Here is a 19,846-nt window from a genome sequence, read left to right as displayed (position 1 = left end):
TACTTGGCAATTTGTCCAATGAGTTGAGAATTATATTGTTGCCCTTAGAGAATTATTAAATTGTCAAACCTACTGTGTAAAGCCACAAAAACGTATCTATAACCGAATATTAAAGAGAATTGTTTTGTTGTGTGTGTTTAGCACCAAGCACATATTACCCTGGTAGAAAGGAAATCTACTAAAACTAGATGGAACTTCGACTGCGCGCAGTCGAAAATGATGCCTCCGTCATAGAGCAATTTTACAAACCAAAACAGAAGAAATTTTTCAAATTCAAGTTCAATTGTAATCCATTAAGAGGTTCTCAGAATATCGTGATTACAAGCAATTTCTCATATACATATATGACCCTTTGATCTTTGACCTGATGACCCTAAAATCTACTCAGTTCATTGGCTCTGCAAGATGTCCTGAGTTAAATAGTAATCCATCTGTCAGTTCTAATGAGAATGCGTTCACAAGTTATTTTTGGATACATAATGAGCCCATGACCTTTGACCTCATGACCCATGAATCTACTCAGTTCATTGGCTCTGCAAGATACATACATGATCGAAATTTGGCAGGAATCCATCAATCTGTTCTAATGAGAATGCGATCACAAGCTATTTTCGCATACATAATGAGCCCTGTGACCTTTGACCTCGTGACCCCAAAATCTATTCAGTTCATCGGCTCTGCAAGATACATACATGACCAAAGTTTGGCAGGAATCCATCGATCGGTTCTTGAGATAATGCCATCACGAGCTCTTTTTGCATACCTAATGAGCCCTGTGACCTGTGACCTTTGACCTTGTGACCCCAAAATCTAATCAGTTTATCGGCTCTGCAAGATACATACAAGACCAAAGTTTGGCAGGAATCCATCAATCGGTTCTTCAGATAACGCGATCACGAGCTGTTTTTGCATACATAATGAGCCCTGTGACCTTTGACCTTTGACCTCGTGACCCCAAAATCTAATCAGTTCATCGGCTCTGCAAGTAACATACATGACCAAAGTTTGGCAGGAATCCATCAATCGGTTCTTCAGATAACGCGATCACGAGAACGGGACGTACGGACGGACGGACGGACGTACGGACGTACGGACGTACGGACGTACGGACGGACGGACGGACAACCCGAAAACATAATGCCTCCGGCTACTTCGTAACGGAGGCATAAAAATCTTTAAAAAAAACTGGTCTGGAAATGATTTTTCATTACTATTTTTCTCTAAGCTTGACATATGGAACGTGGAGAGAAGTTGGATCTTCTCTGTTTAAAGGGATCGGGTAACTTTGCCTCAGATTCTATACAAAATCCTCGATTTTACTCATGCTGCAATCATAATTATAAACATTTGGGTCAGTCAGGAATCCCATGACTTTTACAAGCCGATCACCCGTCTGATTATCAAGGAATATACGATTGGACTGAATTCAAAATTTCAAAAAACGATTGGGGAAAATGAGTACGGTAAAGCGCAATTTTTTTAGGGCTCCAATATTATACCAATCACAGACACTGATAACACGTAGGGCCGTGCATCTTACGTTTGTAAAACTAGAACCGTTGTTAAACGATGCTATGTTGTTTCTGTCACAAAGCCAATGGGACTTGATTGCGTGTCAAAGCACTGGACAATTCAGATTGTTGCCAAAAAAAATAGTCCTAAGTTTATAATTATAGAAAATGAAGAAGAAAAAAAAATGTAATTTCATTCCAATTATGTAAAGCATGAAAGATGAAAATCAAGAAGATAATACCTCCACTGCAAATTCATATGATAGATTAGCGAAACATAGTGGCACAAAAAAATGCATGTTGTTGAATATCATCATTTTATCACATAGATGGAAAATCACAATAGGATATGGAGCTAGCAAAATATTTCAGTAACGCTTGATTTTACCTAGAAGCTTTCATTCAGAGATGTCTAGAAAGAAATTTTCATCTTTAATCATCGCTAACTGTTATAGGTCTTTTACATTCCAGACATGTCTTTTCATGCCGCTACATTTCGCTAAGCTACCAAAGTATTATATAAATGTTGAAGGTTTACATTGTACCAAAAAGCAGTGAAAATTAATTACAACAAACAGAACCAACAGAAATTTTTAAGAATTATATTCCCTCATAGCAGGAAAAAAATATAACATGATTACAATATCTTTCATATAATAACAAATAAAGTCAAATTGATCAATTTTAGGAAAATTTGGCGGCCTAACTTTTACCTCTTCTTGTCTCTGACATAGTGACCAAAGGTCAGGTCGTAGTTCTTGAACTCTGAGTACTGGCGATCATGACGGGTGTAGCGGTCAAGCAAAGTCTCTTTGAGGGTGTCACGACTTGACCGGCAGGCTGCTTGCTGTGTCCAGACAGAATGTGGAGAGAAAGAGTGACAGAGTGAAAGAGAGACAAACAGAGAGAGAGAGAGAGAGAGAGAGAGAGAGAGAGACGGAGAGACAGACAGACACAGAAAGAGAGACAGACAGAAATACAGACAGAGAGACAGAGAATGAGAGAGTCGGATGGGAGAGAGGATTAGAGGGTGGGTTTAACAGAGAGGGGAGAGAGGGAAGGAGAAGAGAGAAAAATAAGTTATTATTGTTCAAAATCTATAGTCTATAATCTATATCCTTGCAACTCAATAAATGATTCAAATTCATGACCTCATCAATACACTTTTTTTTTCCAAAGAATTTAATTTGACTCCCAGGGAATTTAATTTGATTTGACAACACTTTGAAGGAAAATTTACTTTCAGAAGCTATTAATCAATGGATGAAAAACAAGGCTTTTGTTATAACAGCAATTTTTTTCTCGTCTTTATGGCATTTCTCCTTTTAACTCATGACTTTTATTACTACAATAATTATAGAAAATTTAATTTGACTTTCAGGGATACGAACCCACTCTTTCTCATGACAAATCTACTTTCAAAAGCTTTTAGAAAGTACTTAGTAGGGCTATTAAAAAAAAATTAAATGTATACACACACACACAAAATGTATAATAAACAACTTTGAAGTGAATATCATTTATCTTTCCTTGGGTTTTTCCTTGCCAGAATACTGGTCAGAAAATGAAACTGAGGAATCATATACGGAGTCATATTTAGGCCATTTAAAAAAAAAAAAATGCATTTATAGATATTAATATATGTACACGTTCATATTTATTTTTCCCGTTGCCAGGTTACTGGTCAGAAAACAAAAACTGAGAAATCACATTTGAGGTTATAATTCAGGCCATTTCTGTGTCACTAATGCATACATATCTGTACACGTCCAAACAAAATTAAGGCACGTTGATATATTTTACGTCTTACCTTATTATCAGTTGTTAGAGGGTGTAAGATAATGGAAATCCATTAGGCAATGTGATTTAGGTATTGCTCTGAATATTATGGATTGAATAATCAATAAATGCCCACTTCCTTTTGTATATTGTGTGCTCAGAGCCAGAGGGGCACCAAGTAGGAGCTTGATAAACTAAAAGAGGTAATATTCCTCTCAATCGAAACGTCCTATATAGTCCAAGGTCAAGGAAATTAACAAGTAATGCATACACAATTTTGTCAATGTACAAAGTTAAAAGCAAAGTTTTTTTGAAATATGAACTTGATTCTTTGTTAGGGAAATTCATAAAAGAATTTCATTAAAAGGAAATTATTCTGCATTAAACAATTTGGATATCACACTTGATAATATTCTGTTTAAGTAATTCTGCTATGACAAATATGAAAAAGAATCTCTGTATGGTTTGAATTCAAGATTCGTATAACAATCAAATATGAATAGATGAAAATGAATACAAAATTGAGAAATAAGTCTGAACAATGGAGGCGTGATGGCTCAGCTGTAGAGCAGTGGTCTCGTAACCCGGAGGCCCCAGGTTGGAAACAAAGTCAATGCCCTAGTGCCCTTTGGTAAGGAATTAATCCTCATTACCATTCCCTTGGAGAGGACTTAAGCTGTTCGTCCAATGGTTGCTTACTTACAAGCATACACATGCTTTCTTAGTAAAACTAACAAAGTAATTACCTCATTGGTGAAGAGAGTCATGACAAACTTGCCGGGTCTGAAGGTGGAGAGGATCCGATCTACAAGGCTACTGTAATCCTCCTGGAAAGTAACATTCAAAACAAAATCCTATTACAATTCTGATTGCCGAGGTAAGAACAAAATGGTTACATGAAAGTTATTCTATCCAATCCATTCCATTTTTTTTTGTAATGTAGCCACATTTCTTTGCAGTTGACTGATTGATTGATTGATTTTATTTCATTTCATCAATTATTTGCACATTAAAGAACATAGTTTACAAAGTTAAAAGTTATAAAATGAAACAGGAACCTACTGGAAAGCATAGCTTGTTTATGTAGGTTCCCAATAAATAAATGAACATTATTTTCATAAATCATTTTAAATTGTCTTAACAATCACAGTAAAATAGATATAATATAATAACATAGTTTCATAAAACCTTTTAAAGTATTTAAATAATCAAATTATACAAAAAGAACAGTTTTACAAAACGGGACACTAAGGACAGGAAACTGACATAATAAGATAAGTCAAGACATGACAATACAATTCATAACAGGACAAGATAAACAAAACATGACAGGACAGGACAAAACAAGACATGACAGGACAAAACAAGACACAAAAACAAAGCTGTACACTTCAGAAATTAGAAGAAGAAGAAGAGAGAGAGAGAGAGAGAGAGTGAGACAGGGGAGATGTGAGAAGTTTAAAGGAAACCAAAACCTTCATACTAAGTTACTTTTATTGTAGAGTTTAAAAGATTTGAATAAAATCAGTGAAAATTTGAACAAAATCAGGCAAGGAATAAGAAAGTTAGAGCTTTTTGAAATGACTAGTCACTAGAGGGCGGTATTCAATTTGATGACATCATCCGTGAACAACTCTTCATGCCTTTTGTACATAAAATTTCACAATTTTTTTGTTGTTTTCTTCGTATTTATTAGTGTTCTTGATCCGACTTCATAACATGTGATGTAGAATATCATTTTGCATTCTATATCTTGCTTTCAGGGAGTACATTATCTCAATCACAAGAAAGAAGTAAAAACATGAAATTTGATGTACAAAAGGCATGGAGAGTTGTCCACATATGATGTCATCAAATTGAATACCGCCCTCTAGTGACTAGTAATTTCAAAAAGCTCTTACTTCCTTATTCCTTGCCGATTTTGTTCAAATTTTCACTGATATTTTTCAAATATCTTAAACTTTACAATAAAAGTAACTTAGTATGAAGGTTTTGGTTTCCTTTAACCTGTACGAGACATGTATCTTTGCCCTATCTACATACATTGTTCCACATGATTGAGCGACTTAAACAAAGACATAACACTTCTAAATATGAGGACAGGGATTTAGATATTACATGAATTAACATTAGTCAGGTAAAATGAGCAAAGAGTTGAATGAACTGCATACCAGCTTAAGCTTTGTAGTGGAATAGATGGCAAATCTCGCCCAAATAAGTGTGTTGGATAACGCGTTGTGAACTACAAAGGCCTACAATTTTCTTCCACAAATAACAGTTACCTCTATCACGAAGTTGGCATCAATGGAAGATATATTATGCCGAAATTATTAAATGTAACAAAACTGTTTTAAGTCAAGATTATAGTCCTGTAAGTTCGTTTACATCCAAAAGTGTGGTCTTCCTGATATCTGGGGTGGCCCAGAGAAGAGTCAAAACAGTCAAAACCGATGCATGGCTTATTGTTTTTAACAGAAACAAAGGTAAAAAAAATACTAATTTACCATGGAAGCATTTGTCTCAAAGCTGACGTAAGAGAACTCCTTCTCTGGTGTAACATGGATAGTGACATAGCCATCCTGAGGGTGGAAAATAAAGAAAAATGATGGTTGATTTGTTTTTCATTGTATGCATATCCAATACATATCCACTAACACAGGTACATATATGTTTGACATCCCCCTTACCTCAAATACACAATTAGTCCAACAAAGTAACTGTGTCAGCAAGGCTTTTTACTTTTTTAGGATGTTCATGAACATCATTCAATGCATTACATTCAATGTATCCTCAAAATGTCTTCTCTAAAGTCATATTTTTACTTTTCATGAACAATAACATAGCAACTTAGGGCTCAAATTAATCCAAGGCCACCAAGGCCATGGCCGTGGATGACCTTTTGACTGGCCTCAATGCCCCTCTGACTGGCCTTGGAGATTTTGTGTGCCCTTTCCAATTCTTCCTATTTGTGCTGTAATATAGGAATGTGCCCTACAGAAAAGTGGCCGTGCCCTAAAAATATTAAAATTTAAGACCTGGCAACTTTTGCTAGACTGATGTGTTACATCAAACATTTTATCCTCCAACATCCTTTTTTTAATGTGTTTGTTTGTTGTTGTTGTTTTAATTATACAAGGCCTGCCCACAAAATTATGTGTCAGCAAGGGAAAGCTGTACCAAACTGTAAACTGTCAAAGACATGAACCTAGACCTTGATATCATAGACATCCAAGGCCATTCTCTGTCAGTAATTGTAGCTGTACTTACATCCTTCAGCAATCCATTCATGGAGTAACCACACGGCTCAAAGACAAAGCCGTCTATCTTACAATCAGGCACAAGATCAGCTATACCACTCTCCTGTGTTTTCATGAGAGAGAGAGAGAGAGAAAATGGTATACCAGGATAGAGAGAGAGAAAGAGAGAATTAGCAAGACAGAGAGGACAAGAGAGAGAGATAGAGAGAAAGATAGAGAGAAAAATATGAGTGGATCAAGAGAGAAGAAAGAGCGAGCAGAATGAGTGTAAGAGAGAGAGAGAGAGAGAATGTGCAAGACAGAGATGACGAAGAGAAAGAGAGAGAGAGAAAGATTAAACAGGGGAGAAGGTGAGAGGGAGAGAGAAAAAGACAAGAGGAGAAAAGAAACAAAATAGCCGGTCAAATACTGCAGAACAAAAATGGAATGGTAGCATTTATTCATGATAACGATCAAAAAGCATAAGGTAAATAAAATAAACCAAACACTGTACAAATATTCAATAATTTGGCGCTACATATTGAAATTTATTAGCAGAACCTGCAGCCAGTTCATACAAACGCATGTAAATATGTAAACATTTCACCCTCGTGTTTAGACAGACATCTGCCAGTAACTCATGATTACTGCGACAATCATGTCGGTCCAAAATAGCTTTCTTATGATGCCATTGATTGATTTAAATAATAAGAAAATTCTATTTACAATAAATTGGAGGGTGTAGAATCGCCCCATTGACCTAAAGCCTCATCCAGATATCCTGGGGTAAACTCTGGATTAAAAAAAATTGAATAATGACATCAGTATATGCTATGCTTCACATTTTAAAATCTTAAATGCAGAGCTAAGTAAATATGCATAGGAACTTTGTTGAACTCAGTTGCAATTCATTTACAGGTTGAAAAGAAAAAAATATGCCTTCAGTTGTATGACAAATAGGCTTAATAGAGCTCTGTTTAAACTCCTTAGGCCATGTAAAATTGATTTCATGTTGATCGTCCCCGCCCACTTCCTTTTTGGGGCCGCCTCCTATTTTTTGTTATTTGTTATTTTTGTTATTTTTTTTTTGTTATTTTTTTGTTTGTTTTTTTTTTGTTATTTTTTTTTTTTGAAAGAAAAAAAACATGAAAAACACTGCTAAAATGGCTCTAGACCTAGAGGTCTATTTCTGATTTAAAAAAAAAAAAATTGTCGGCCGCCATCTTGAAAAAAAATAGCCTCGACTGTCAGGGAAAATGTACCGAGCGGCCATTTTGAGCGGCCATTTTGAAATATCAAATATCAAATAACATGGTAAACCCTCCTCCTCTTTTTCAAAAAATCCGGACGATCAACATGTAATCAATTTTACATGGCCTTATGGTAAAGTCATTATCTGACATTTGCATCATCCTCATACTCTCCCGAGAGAAAAAGGGGGTATTTCTTGATTGACCTACAGGATCGCTGTGTGTAGACTAGTACACCCATTAATGGCATTTCCATTAACCCTATTTTAACTGGGCTATTTCAGACCAGGTTTTTACTGGGGGGGGGGGGTCAATTTGACCCCCCCCCCCCCTAAAATCTCGGCCGTTTCACCGCCGATCGCCGCGAAAATTTGCATGCATGTCAAGAGAAGTGTATAGAATAATATGGTAATTTCAAATTTTTGAAAAATTCACTCATTTGCATATTTATGGTAATTTATGCAAATAAGGTCATACAATTCACATTTCTGCCCATAAATCATAGTTTATTCATATCTAAGTATTCTTTTTCACTACATATATTTATTAGACCATTTGGAATAATAATACAACACAAACAATTGGAAGAGCCAGGTTATTCCTTATGTTATCTCTTGTTTTTATAATTTCTTATGTATTTCATTGTTTTTTTAACTTATGTATTTTATTGTTTTTGTTGTTTTATTTCATTTATAACTACAATTCAACTATTTTGACCCCTAAACAAACATCTGAACTTTAAACAAGACTGAATAACCAATGTTTTATCTATTTTTAGGAAAAATGACTTTTACATATGTTTTGTACACAAATCACGAAAATGAGCGATTTTCGGGCTGACATGCAAAGACAAAAGGTCACGTGACCTTGTAACCGTAGGTCCGATTTTCGAAAAAATTGTTTTAAAAGATGCGTAAGACTCGAAAGTAAAAAGTCATGAAAGGAAAATTTTATATCTGCCACGGTTTTGGAGTAGTCGCGAAATTTCTACAGGGGGGGGTCAAATTGACCCCCCCCCCCCCCAGTTAACATAGGGTTAAAGGGATCCGGTGACTTTGTCTCAGACTCTGAAACAAAATCCTGGATATAGCTCATGCTGCAATGATATTTATAAATCTTTAGGTCAGTGAGGAACCCCATGATTTTCACAAGCCGATCGCCTGTCTGATTATCAAGATATTTATGGTTGGAACTCAAAACCAAATTTGGAATTTTCCTAACAATACAGTTTATTGGGGAAAATGAGTACCATATTTGCCGGCGTAAAGGCCGCAGTATTTTTGGAAGAGAAAATATTAAAAAGTCGGGGTGCGGCCTTTACGACGAAAGAGTAAAAAAAAAAAAAAAAACGAAAGTCAAAACCAAGACGAATTTGCATGTATGGGACTAGAAAGGGTAAAATAACAATACCACTATGGTACAGGACATTTCAAAACATCTTACCGACAATTTTATCTTGCATTGTTAACATGAAGACAAAAATAAACGTCCTAACACAACATTTGCCGATAGATCTTGATCTAAGTTCGTGCCAATGCATTGCAAAGGTAAAGGAAGGGACAGTCTAACGGAGCTGCCGCGAACATCCATCCGAAGTCGCCATTTTGTTTTTCCATTTCATGCAGTTTCGCATTACACCGTACATTGTGGTAGGGGTATATCGGACACCAAATCTGCCTGCGATCACTTTTTTAGCTAAACTTCCGGTAAATTATAAGAATATGGATGAATTTGGTATCAGTTTGTAAAAAAAAAATAGTGTTTTCGAGAAAATTATGATTAGTTTTTTTTGTCTGTTTCTTTTTTTTTTTTTTTTTTCCCTCTTTGAAATGTCAAAGTTGGGGGTGCGGCCTATACGGCGGTGCGGCCTTATTGCCGGCAAATACGGTATGGTAAAACCAGGCACTCAAAGATTTTTATTTCTTTGAGGCACTTTATGATTATTTTGAAGCGATTTTTTGTTACGGCTTCAATATTACACCATTCACAGACACTGATAACACGTTGAGCCATACATCTCAGATTTAACATTGTTAAACCATGCCATGTCCCTGGTAAGCTCGTGCCATTCCCCTCTAACTCCAATTGTCTTACCTTGGTGACATCCTCTGACTTGCGTCCAGTGGTGTTCTGAAAGTGGGCCATGACCTCATCGTCTAGGTCAGTCATTAGCATGTAGGCCAAAGGTCAAGGAAACTCTAATTTTTTTTGTTACAGACGTGTTTCAATCAGATACCATTATTTACGTCTGGGGACTGACCATTAACGTCACCATCCAAAAGATGTAACTCTGAGCCAGTTTGTAGGCAAACACAGAGAGCTGACCAATGATTATCAAATAGAAAATAGAAATCCCAACTTGAGAACCATTCTTTTTCTTATTTTCCTAATATTTTTCAATTAAAATAAAACATATTATTACTGGTAATCAATCAAATAATGTATCATTTAGATATCTATCTATAATTTTAATCTGTTGACCATTCTCTGTTTCCCAACATTTATCTTGTTCAGCCATTCACCCCACTGTCTTTCATGATCACTTTTCATTTTTCTAAGAAAAATAATGTTCATGAAATACTTTAAAGTACACTAATTTTTGCACAACAGCTTGTTCACCTTCTGTTATGTAAGATTGAAAGTTTGTATGCATATTTAAACATGAACAACATACAAAGATGACACATACAAAGATGACACAAACAGGCATTTCTATTACGTAACAGAATTCATGTTTCCTCTGAACGGTTACACTGAGAGTTTTAACTAGGATGATGGTTGATGTGGAGACCCTTATGGACATTCACTAATTAAACGGTGATGACCTGGATAGTGTTTCACAAAGACTAAGATCGACTTAAGTTGGACTTCAACTATAGCAGGCCATTCATGTAACTGGTTGCTCTCACCATTGGTCTCTCAATTATGATATTTAGATAATATTTTTTCCTTCAATAATAAACCATGTAAATGTAAATTTTGTAGATTTGCGACCATGATTTGTACATCCATTGAGAAACCAATGCCTGGGGGGTGTTTCATAAAGCTGTTCATGAAGTTACGCATGACTTTACGGACAACTTGTATATGAAAAGCCAGATGGGATGCTCAATCATTATAAAATACATCAACTTAAGTTGAACTGTGCAGATGTACAGTGTAGATAAACATTCTTATGATAACAAACATTTTTAATGCAAAGTATATTTTTTGCCATAATTTAATTGAGATTATTGAAAATATCAGAAAAAGACTTTGGGCATCTATCTGGCACTTCATATACAAGTCGTTTGTAAAGTCATGCGTAACTTTAAATACAGCTTTATGAAACACCCCCAGGAATGGTTAGAGGAACCAGTGTTATCAACAGCCTGCCATAGTTCAAGTCCAACTTAAAGTCGGTCTTAGTCTTTGTGAAACACCCCCCTGGAAGGCTTCATATTTTGTTTGCTATGAAAGGATATTTCCAAGGTCTGATCTGGTTGCTCGATGCTGGTATCATCCAATGTGTAGAGGTACCTGAGGAGTAGAAATAAAAACAGTAACAAATAATTCATGAAAATTACTACGACATATATTTGTATGAAATGTCTACTGTTTAGCCAACCAGACATATCAATGTACCCATGAGAGCTGGTGATTTCTGTGGCAAAGCAGATGAAGATGGATGGACTCTGGTTATATTGACAAATGAGACTCATAGATGAAGAACAACAGAGAAGGTCAGTATATTAAACATCCTCCAACATGGGTTTCATGTATGGCAGTGAAAGTTGTCCCACTTCATCCCTCATTGACCTTTTTGCGTCAGTCATTCCACATTTTGTGTTTTGGGCCTTTGGCTCAATAACTTTTGATTCAGAGCCCTAAGGAACTTGTGCACAAACTGCATCCATTTATGTTTCATGACTATATTACGTTCAGGCGCGTACGCAGGGGGGGGGGGGGGGGGGGGGGGGGGGGGGGGGGGGGGGGGGGGTGGGGGTAAACCCCCCCTTGACTTTTTTTATGTGTATGTTTTGTGTATGATTTTTGTGAACCCCCCCCCCCCTTTTGATTTTTTGTTTTTTGTTTTTTTTGTAATAAAAAAAAAAAAAATTATGCCAATGGCTGACTTAAAAAAGGTTACCTTATCCCCCCCCCCCAACGGAACAAAATGTCAGATTTTCAAATTTCGAGACCCCCCCCCCAAAAAAAGTGTCCTCTTACCCCCCCCCCCCCCCCCCCCCCCCCCGAGCGACTTTTTGGCTGGCTGAGCCAGCCAGAGTCGTTGAGATTTTTTTTGGACTCCCAAAAAAAAAAAAGTGTCCGCTTACCCCCCCCCCCCCCCCCCCCCCCGCCCACTGAGCGACTTTTTGGCCGGCGCGATTTTCAAATTTTCCTGAGTCGTTGCGAAATTTTGGGCCCGATTTTAAAACCCCCCCCCCTTGAAAAAATCCTGCGTACGCCACTGATTACGTTTGATGTTCTGAATTGTAAAAAGGAAAGTAAAGTAAGCTTTAAAATTCTTAAATTGGCAATGTGTTGACAGATGTATAGTTTTTTAATCAAAATTGAAAAATATTCAACTGTTTGACAACATTCTTGACAATGGCCCGTATTCTGAAGTCGTGTCTAACTTAGCCACGTCTAAAGTTAAACAACTGTTTAGTTAGACACGACTTAGACAGGACTTAGACGCGAGGTCGTGTCTAAGTCCTGTCTAACTAAATTTCGTATTCTGAAGTCGTGTCTAAGTCTCGTCTAACTAAACAACTGTTTAAGTCCTGTCTAAGTGCTGTTTAACTAAACAACTGTTTAAGTTCTGCGCAAGTCGTGTTTAACTCTTAGTCACGACTTCTGCGCATGCCCAGTAGGCGTTAATTATGACGAAAGACCCAATGGGCATGCGTGCGCGCACCGCATAAATAAATTAACGCGCACAGCTAGCTGTGCGCGTGCTGGTACCATGGTGATGTGATCGTGACGTAATGACTAGACTGCATGTACTTTGTGTACGTACGTACGTAGTACACGTACTGTACAATGAGATTGACAAACACACTACTTATCAGTGCCTCAGTGCTCGGAAGAACCAGAAAATAAACTTCTCCAACAGAATGGTTAGTTTATTATAGATTATGGAATTTCCAAGATGTCACCAGTAGATAAGAATAGTTAATATTATCGAGAAAAAAAATTAGGCTACACGAGAAAAAATCCTGCAAAACGTATTTGAAATTTTAGAGAATGCACGTACCATCGTTCTCCCCCGCAAGTTCGGGTCAGCAAGTAGAGTGTACCGTCGACGTTGAAAAGCAGCAGAATCGCGCCCTTAAACAGGACTTAAACAACCCCTCGCAGTTGTCTAAAGTTAAACAGGACTTAGACAAGACTTCGTGTTCAACTTTATTTAAACACGACTTCAGAATACCAAAAAAGTTAGACACGACTTTGTGTCTAAAGTAAGACAGGACTTAGACAAGACTTAGACAACTGTTTAGTTAAACAGGAGTTAGACACGACTTCAGAATACGGGCCAATGTATTTCATGGTCAGATGTAGCAATCAAAGAAAAATGATGTTACTGCCAATTTGAAGGACAATCTTTGATCAATTTAGCACTAAAAATAAATCTTGTCCTGACAGAGTTAAAAAAGAGTCTATAATAAATCTGATATGCTCATGTTTCTGGTAAAAACACAAGCAGGGTCTACCAAAGGAGCGTGAACCATGGTATTGCAACATCCCATTTGGGTGTGAAGAGTCTCAGACACAACATTTCAATTAAAGGTAAAGACCAGTATTGGAAACACCCCAATTTCAAAAAATGAAATGGAAGCTCTCATTACCAATCATGTGAAAGAATATGTTTTGACTAATACATGATGATAAAAAATTTGCCGAAAAATCGCTTTGGTAAATTTGTTTCTCTCATGGTCTGTGAGAGATATAGGGTAGTCCCATATACATCTTTCTGTGTATAGTGCTTGTAACTTTACGAAGAATGGGCCAAATTTCTTATCATTTTGATGATTCCAGATGCGAGATGCTAGATGATCAACCTTTTCTGATCGATTCCATAACGTTTCTTTCACAATGCAATCGCATGACCACAACTGGTCTTTACCTTTAACCAGCTGAGGGCTGAATTTTCTCAATCCAATAGACTTTATACAGGAGCCATTCTGTTCCAGTTGACAATGGGTTAAATGTGGACCCTGTTTCATCAAACTTGTTACTAATAACCTGTTGCATTTGTTTGTTTGTTTGTTTTATTTCCATATAAAAAGACATCATGCATTCAGAAAATAATAACAAATAGAATTATGAATTACAAGATAAAATAAAAATGCAACATGTGAATGAAAGAATTTATAACATTTATATTAAATTTTATTACCTAAAGAATATGATCGTACATTTACATTTCATGTAAATGTAATAGAATTCATATATTTCATTTTGTAAACCAATAACATTACACTCTAGTTCATTCATTGGTGAATATGAGCGCATTTGATAACTTCAGTACTACCCAAAGCCACTTCACTCCATGGCTTTAGATAATTCTTGAGTTGATCGTGTGCACTTTTTTCCCCACCGCACTCAACACTGAGAGTCGTATGTTATATGTTTATGATGTGATCGTGCACTTGTTTTCCCCACTGCACTCATTACTTAGAGTCGTATGTTTTATGTTTATGATGTGATCGTGCACTTGTTTTCCCCACTGCACTCAACACTTAGAGTCGTATGTTATATGTTTATGATGTGATCGTGCACATGAATGTTTACTTACCAGCAATCCCCATTCATTCTCCCCAAGACATAGGCAGCACCTCCTACAAAATAATGAAATTCAAAAATAATACGGGTCAAAAAGTGATAATGCAATAGCCTGGATTTGTCAAAAGCGTTCGACACCATTGACCACCACATACTGCTCAAAAAATTAAATTATTATGGTATTCGCGGCCTTCCATTGAAATTAATTGAAAACTATTTGAGTGATAGAAAGCAGTATGTGGTGGTTGACGGTGTCTGTTCGACTAAAAGGGATGTAATATGTGGTGTTCCTCAAGGATCTGTTCTAGGGCCCCTTTTGTTTTTAATTTATATAAATGATATTAAACAATCTTCAAATGTATTAAATTTTACACTCTTTGCAGATGATACTTCCGTTATTACATCACATAGTAGTGTATATACTTTAGTTGATACTATGAATAATGAATTGATAAAATTGGATAATTGGTTCAAATGTAATAAATTATTTCTCAATTATGATAAAACAAATTATGTAATATTTCATTCTCGAAATCGGAAGATCCCTAGTGATTTATTGCCTATACAAATTGATGTAAATATTATAAAAAGGAAAGAATGTGTTCAGTTTCTTGGTATTATAATTGATGAATTACTTAATTGGAAACCTCATATTGATTGCATTTCGTTGAAATTATCTCGAAGTATTGGAGTTTTGTCAAAGCTAAAGCATGTTTTACCATCAAATATTTTGCTTATGTTGTATAATAGTATGATTTTTCCACATGTAAATTATTGTAATATTATTTGGGGAAATACTTATGCATCATATATAGATAAGATTTATTTGTTACAGAAACGAGCCGTGCGTATTATTACTAAATCTGATTATTTAGCCCCATCACGGCCACTTTTTGTTAAAACACACGTAGTCCCAATTTTTGAATTGATTCAATTTAATATTCGCATATTTATGTTTAAATTTCAAAATCGCCTATTGCCAGAAATTCCTAATATAAACTTTGTTATTAATAGTGATATTCACTCGTATTCTACTCGTCAGAAAAATCATTTACATTTATTTAAAGTTCGTACGACAAATGCACAAAATTCTTTCTATTTAAATGGCATTAAGGAATGGAATAATTTGAGTAATGATATTAAGGAAAGTACAACTCTATCTCGATTTAAAGTACGATGTACACAGTTATTATTTAATGATTTATGTAAACAAGTTTGAGCAGAGGAGGATATTTTGAATGTATGTGTGTATGTATATGTGTGAGCGTGCTTGTGTGTTTGTATCATGTTATTTTAAAGTTTTTAAACTGTATAATTTATGTGTAGTTTGTTTTTTCTTTTTAAGGCCCCACCACAAGCAATTTGCTTCTAAGGGTGTCCTTTACCGTAATATGTTTACTATGTTACTCATTTGTATGTACATGTTTCATTTTATGGTTAAATAAAACTTTACTTACTTTACTTTACTAGATTTCCAACAAAACTCCTCTAAATGTCTACAAATCGTAGGTTAAGGCTTTTCTTTTCCAAGGAAGCATTAAATCCCTTGAAATTTAGATTTTATGAATCGTTTGTCTTACAGATTATCGGTCATTAACACTTTACATATTTGAATGTTCATATAAAAAGCTATTCAATGTAGGCCAGGGTCTTCAAAAATCAAATCGTAGTCAAGACCATATAGTGTGCATCCCTAAAGCTAACCACCTACATGCTTACAGTTTTGAAATACATTGCTATTATTACAAGCAGAAAAAGGAGATGGATTTGTGTGAAATCCTTTAATAGCACAGAACAATTGGAAGAGGTTCTCAAATGATCCATCAGATGTGCCAATTGAAAAGTCTCATTTCAAAACAAAAGGAACTTCATCTGATTGTCCTAAAACTTTCACTGCTCTGTTTCTCTCAATTTCAAGCTTTTTGTTTACCCCCTACTTGATACCAGAGTTGACTTCCCTTTAAAGCCACTCTGTACTAGTTTGGCTAGGAGGGATAAGACCACCCAGGGTAGTCACTGATAGGTGGCTATCTCATCAACTCAGCTCTCAATTAACATATATGTTAGAAAAAGAGGATCATGTGGGACCAATGGTCACCGATTAGGCATTGTTTTCTATATAGAGGGAGCAAGTAGCTACAAGTAGTACAGTGGAGCTTTCATACTGAAGGAGGATTCTAAACTTACGGTCAAAAATAGAATCCAGGTATTTGACCTCGTCCTCAAAGCTCTTGTAGAGGGAGTGCTGCAGGTCGGGTCGCATGAAGTTCTTCCTGGAGTAGAAGATATCCTGAGGGGAGTCAAAATGAGATAGAAGATAGTACAGTGAAACCTGTCTATAAAAAACACCCACGGGAGACAAGAAAAGTGGTCTTTATAGGCAGGTGGTCTTTATGTACAGGTTCCTTTAGTACATGTTTCAATGAGAAACCATTTTCAAGGGAAACAATAGATGTGGGCTCTGTAGACATGTTGTCTTTCTATACAGGTCATCGCTAAAGCATGTTTGACTGTAGTATGAAATAGCTCAGGCTTAGCAGTCAATACAAAAGGAATAACCTACTTCAAGGAGGCTGCTCTACCCTTCATTAAGGGATATGGTAACTTTGTCTCAGATTCTGAAATAAAATTCTGAATTTAGCTCATGATGCAATGATAATTATAAACCTTTAGGTCAGTCAGGAACCCCATGACATTTACAAGCCGATCGCCTGTCTGATTATCAAGATATTTATGATTGAAATTACAAATTTTGAAAACCGTTCGCCTGACGGTTTTCATAACACTAAAGTCTATTGGGGAAAACGAGTATGGTAAAACCGGTCACTCAAAGATTTTTACTTTTTTGAGGCACTTCTTGATCATTTTGAAGTGCAATTTTTTTAGGGCTTCAATATTACACCATATCACAGACACTGATAACAAGTAGGGCCGTGTATCTCAGATCTAACATTGTTAAACGATCCCTTTAGAATGACACAGCCTCTTGTAGGCTCTCACATAGCTGAGTAAGTTTACTGGCATTGGGTTTTTACTTGCCCTGGACTAAGCATATTTTACTGTAGATTGACAAGTGCTTTGTCGACACCCCATTCCTGTACTTCATGGCACTCCGTGCAGTAACTCGCCTCTCCTACTAGTACCATCTCAATATAGCTTCCTGAGTGAGCTGTCAAAGGGATTACTCCATCAAGGATCAAGCATTCTGCACCTAAGCTTACACAGATCTTTGTTTAACATAAACCAACAAGAGTATGGTATCTTCAATGGTAATATCTCATGTCAAAGTTCACTTACAACTACTTTGCAGTTGCAGTACTTCTTAGTATAGAATAGTATGGAACAATTGAAAGAGGTGCTCAAATGATATGTCAGATTTATAGCCGATTTGCGTTTCATTTCAAACAAAACATTTTCTTTTTTATTGAAACAAACAAAGGTATGGTATCTTCAATGGTAATATCTCGTGTCAAAGCTCACTTACAACTACTTTGCAGTTGCAGTACTTCTTAGCCAATGCCAGGAGAGAGTCCAGGCTGGCCAGGACGGTGGTTGTACCGCAGGTCTTCAAGATCAAACGTCTCTTGCTGATGAACAGACTGCTCTCACTGATGGCACAAAAGAAGAACAAAACAATTAAAAGAAGGTGGAAAACACAAGAAAATAATTGCATTTTGAAAGATCCGATAACAAGGGTATCGGTATATCCATAATAGGTACACCGTAGAATGCGCTATATAGATTCAGGGCTGGTTTTTCGGACCCATTATTGGTCTGTAGTCATTCCATAGAAATGTGTGTTAATTATATAACACATGTTTCAATGGGATATCCAAGAAATTCCCTGAATATTATTTGTATTATGATAGTTAGTAAAGAGCACATGAGAGGGGAGCTACATGTAACATGATACCTCACTTTTGTATTTGATTGATCGCAACTTTATAAATCATACATTTTTGCTCTGTACTAAAAAAAAAAATCTGAAATTTGTATTTTCAATCATATATGCACCCTGAATATAATTGTTGCAAATATGTTTATATTCAACCCCTGCATTGTCATGTAGTATTGTCCCAAAACCCAGTTAATTATTAAGTACCCTCATTTTTAAACCCTGACAAGATGCCCAGTTTGAGATGCACTTAAAAGCCAAGTTTATATCTTTATAATCCTTCTCCATAGAAAGACCAAGTTCATTGATAATCCACCTCCCAGGAAAGACTACCTCTATTATGTTTCAGCCCCATACATAAAACTACCAAGTTGTCCATTGTTTTGGCGGCCCTCATTCATGTCTGTGTCCCTTTGACACTACCCTCATATTACCTGTATCCTTCTGTATAAATATTACATGTTCTGGCTTTCTGAAAGGAATTGAGTTTTGATCACCATTAGATCAAGACCCTCTTTCTAGCTGGCTGTCTCTCTTCCTCTTGTGTATGTGGAAGTTCATAATGATGTGACTGATTTGATTTTCTAAAGTTTGGAGATAATAAATACTCTCATGTGACTCCGGAAAAGAAAGAAAAAATTACCTGGTAATTTACCTTTCACCGACCTGTTCCTCTAATGTTACCCCTTCTACTAAAACCATTTTAATATTAGAGAGGTCTTCCCCTTTAACAAATTTAATCCACTATTATATACATTTATAAAATGTAAAATGTCTGACACCTGCCATCATATGAATTACCTGTATCATTTCTTACATGCAGTAGTACACGCATGAATGCTTTATGCATAATGGACCTATACCTGCTGGTATACTTTACTGTATGGAGTATAAAAGCAAAATGACACAAACACCTGTCCCGCAAACAAGTTATTAGAGTAACACATTGCACTCGGGAGGCCTCATTGGGGGTATGTTGTTGTAGGCAAAATGATGAAAATATAATTGAATATAGTCTAAATATGTAATGCTAAAAAACAAAATAGACATATTTTAGACAAAGGTTATTCCTGAGTTAACTTTAGGCTTAATTTTTGAGTTGTGGTTGCTGGTTTTTCATTTTTCTGTTTTTCTTGCTTGTTAACAACATGGGGCAAAGGCATGTTATAATCCTTTTCATGTAAAGCTTATCACAGATAAAAAAGGGAGGAAGGGACAAAGGAATAATGTCCCCCCCCCCCCCCCACAAATAAAAAGCCATCTCATTAAAGATGTTCATGCATGGGTATATAGTCGTTTGTGAAGTAGGCAACTTGGCGAACACTGAGCCAACGGGTATTATGCTCCCGTACGGACGTATGCATGAAGGGACATTAGTATGCACAGGAGCGTAATACCCCATTGGCT

General features: G+C 36.2%; 1 protein-coding gene across 1 annotated transcript in view; it reads right to left on the bottom strand.

Moving 5' to 3' along the window:
* Nucleotides 1-1,688: 1,688 nt before the first annotated feature.
* LOC756698 (S-adenosylmethionine decarboxylase proenzyme) overlaps nucleotides 1,689-19,846 on the bottom strand; it is a 29,684-nt gene continuing 11,526 nt past the window's right edge. The window contains exons 4-12 of the mRNA XM_030994741.1: nucleotides 18,029-18,152; nucleotides 16,732-16,834; nucleotides 14,558-14,600; nucleotides 11,241-11,295; nucleotides 9,871-9,951; nucleotides 6,558-6,650; nucleotides 5,795-5,869; nucleotides 4,037-4,117; nucleotides 1,689-2,358 (exon numbers count right to left, since the gene is read on the bottom strand). Of these exons, the coding sequence (XP_030850601.1) occupies nucleotides 2,221-2,358; nucleotides 4,037-4,117; nucleotides 5,795-5,869; nucleotides 6,558-6,650; nucleotides 9,871-9,951; nucleotides 11,241-11,295; nucleotides 14,558-14,600; nucleotides 16,732-16,834; nucleotides 18,029-18,152 (793 nt within the window). The 3' untranslated portion in view covers nucleotides 1,689-2,220. The remainder of the gene's footprint in view (nucleotides 2,359-4,036; nucleotides 4,118-5,794; nucleotides 5,870-6,557; nucleotides 6,651-9,870; nucleotides 9,952-11,240; nucleotides 11,296-14,557; nucleotides 14,601-16,731; nucleotides 16,835-18,028; nucleotides 18,153-19,846) is intronic.

The sequence above is a fragment of the Strongylocentrotus purpuratus genome, unplaced genomic scaffold, assembly GCF_000002235.5.
Source record: "Strongylocentrotus purpuratus isolate Spur 01 unplaced genomic scaffold, Spur_5.0 spur5_scaffold_21, whole genome shotgun sequence".
Lineage (NCBI taxonomy): Eukaryota > Metazoa > Echinodermata > Echinoidea > Camarodonta > Strongylocentrotidae > Strongylocentrotus > Strongylocentrotus purpuratus.
This window is presented reverse-complemented; position numbering and strand designations above follow the sequence as displayed.